General features: G+C 38.9%; 1 protein-coding gene across 1 annotated transcript in view; it reads left to right on the forward strand.

The window, feature by feature from the left end:
* Positions 1–1,837: 1,837 nt before the first annotated feature.
* LOC110512917 (CUB and sushi domain-containing protein 3) overlaps positions 1,838–2,656 on the forward strand; it is a 523,013-nt gene continuing 522,194 nt past the window's right edge. Inside the window, exon 1 of the mRNA XM_036934833.1 lies at positions 1,838–2,510. Coding sequence (XP_036790728.1) covers positions 2,333–2,510 — 178 coding nt within the window. The 5' untranslated portion in view covers positions 1,838–2,332. The remainder of the gene's footprint in view (positions 2,511–2,656) is intronic.

Consider the following 2,656-nt stretch of genomic DNA (forward strand, 5'->3'; position numbering starts at 1 on the left):
TTAAGGACAACAAAGTCGAGGTATTGGAGTGGCCATCACAAAGCCCTGACCTCAATCCTATGGAAAATTAGTGGGCAGAACTGAAAAAGCATGTGCGAGCAAGGAGGCCTACAAACCTGACTCAGTTACACCAGCTCTGTCAGGAGGAATGGGCCAAAATTCACCCAACTTATTGTGGGAAGCTTGTGGAAGGCTACCAGAAATGTTTGACCCAAGTTAAACAATTTAAAGGCAATGCTACCAAATACTAACTGAGTGTATGTAAACTTCTGACCCACAGGGAATGTGATGAAAGAAATAAAAGCTGAACTAAATCATTCTCTCTACTATTATTCTGACATTTCACATTCTTAAAATAAAGTGATGATCCTAACTGATCTAAGACAGGGAAATTTACTCTGATTAAATGTCAGGAATTGTGAAAAAACTGAGTTGAAATGTATTTGGCTAAGGTGTATGTAAGCTTTGTATGAAATGCATTATGAAGGAAACGGTGTAATGTAGGCTTCACTAATTATGAAGGAAACTGTAATGTAGGCTTCACTAATTATGAAGGAAACTGTAATGTAGGCTTCACTAATTATGAAGGAAACTGTGTAATGTAGGCTTCACTAATTATGAAGGAAACTGTAATGTAGGCTTCACTAAATATGAAGGAAACTGTAATGTAGGCTCCACTAATTATGAAGGAAACTGTGTAATGTAGGCTTCACTAATTATGAAGGAAACTGTAATGTAGGCTTCACTAAATATGAAGGAAACTGTAATGTAGGCTCCACTAAATATGAAGGAAATTGTATAATGTAGGCTCCAATAAATATGAAGGAAATTGTAATGTAGGCTTCACTAATTATGAAGGAAACTGTAATGTAGGCTCCACTAAATATGAAGGAAACTGTGCAATGTAGGCTCCACTAAATATGAAGGAAACTGTGTAATGTAGGCTCCACTAAATATGAAGGAAACTGTGTAATGTAGGCTCCACTAAATATGAAGGAAACTGTAAAATGTAGGCTCCACTAAATATGAAGGAAACTGTGTAATGTAGGCTCCAATAAATATGAAGGAAACTGTATAATGTAGGCTCCACTAAATATGAAGGAAACTGTATAATGTAGGCTCCACTAAATATGAAGGAAATTGTGTAATGTAGGCTCCACTAAATATGACTGTTTTGGTGACAATCTGGTTGATTAACAATATCGGGTTGTTTACACTTTTTATATATATACATAAATAGATGCGGAACATAAAAAAATGTAGAACACCATAATATCTAATAACCCCCCAAAATGTATTTTCCTACCAATTAAGTAGCACAAAAAAATCGAGTCTTTTCATACGAATTAAGCCACACAGAAACACAACAACAACAACAAAAATGCACGAAATCTGCAGAAATACTTTTTTTGTACAAATTTGCACGAATTGAATGTGAGATTGTGTTGCTTTATGGCCAGAAGTAAAGCCCAGCATGCACTTAACAATAGCTCAGATTCACTTCGTTTGACTCACTTATAACTTTTCAAGCTACTAAAACGTTATATTAACACTTTATAGGCATCAGACGGACAGACGTTTCTTCCCAAAACGTCATAGAAATAGGCTAACCCTTCACAACGAATGATGGAATAGTTTGGTGTGCTGTTTCAGTTAAGACAATTTAAATCACAGCATTTTACTTCCTGTTTAAAGTGACTACTAAAACCTGCAGAGGGCAGAAGAACTCTTGCCTCGTGCAGTTCAGCATTCGTTACAATAATCATCTCGTCTTTGTATTGCAAATGTGATTCTCATCAGCGACAATAAATGATAGTTCTGCTGTTGCCTAGCAGGCGGGTTTGTTTCTTCAGCTTTTTGTTTAGAATGACATTGCTGTCAAGCCTTTACATCCAGCTGCCCCCAAAACAACACGCTGCCATGATCTCTCATTGGTTTTATACACGTGTGCTTGTATTGGGTCTTCAATTGAGGTAATGATTTGTTCAGCAGCTTGCAAATGCACGGAGTCCAGTTCAATGGCCCGATTGATACGGCAGCATCCTAAAGCACAGCTATCCATCGCGGAGGTTTGAGCAGAGCAGAGCCAGAGCAGAGAGGCAGCGAGGTGCAGGGAGATACAGCGATAGACAAGAACACACCAGAGATTATACTTGATGCCCCTCTCGGCGAGATGGTTGAGTCCACATCAAGGTTGCTGCCGCTGCTGTGCTATCCTCAAATCCACTGTTCACTTTTAGCTTCGTTCTCAGCGTCTGGCATAGCACTACGGATTGCTGTCTCTGGCTGAAAAGGAATACTTCCCAACCTAAATACGTGTTTAGTTGTAAATATGAAAACTGTGCATAGAGACGGATACTACGCGGGATCTATCGAACTATCTGACATGATCAATAGAAGAAGCGTTAAATGCTGCCGGACGGATTTAGTTCAATCTAGAACCATGAGGATTAGAACTGGAATTATATTCTGGAATCTCATATTTTCAATGATGTTCTCTTGTGTGAAAGGTACGTCATTGCAGTATTTCTTCTGGTTCTGCTTTATTTTTGGGTCCGGGAGAAAAATCGATTGTAGCTTTATGGACGTGCGCGGAAAATGCAAGGGGTTTTTGGATGGAGTGCCAGGGACGCATTTTTCTTCGGCTGCGCTCAAT

This window comes from Oncorhynchus mykiss, chromosome 2 (assembly GCF_013265735.2).
Source record: "Oncorhynchus mykiss isolate Arlee chromosome 2, USDA_OmykA_1.1, whole genome shotgun sequence".
Classification (NCBI taxonomy): domain Eukaryota; kingdom Metazoa; phylum Chordata; class Actinopteri; order Salmoniformes; family Salmonidae; genus Oncorhynchus; species Oncorhynchus mykiss.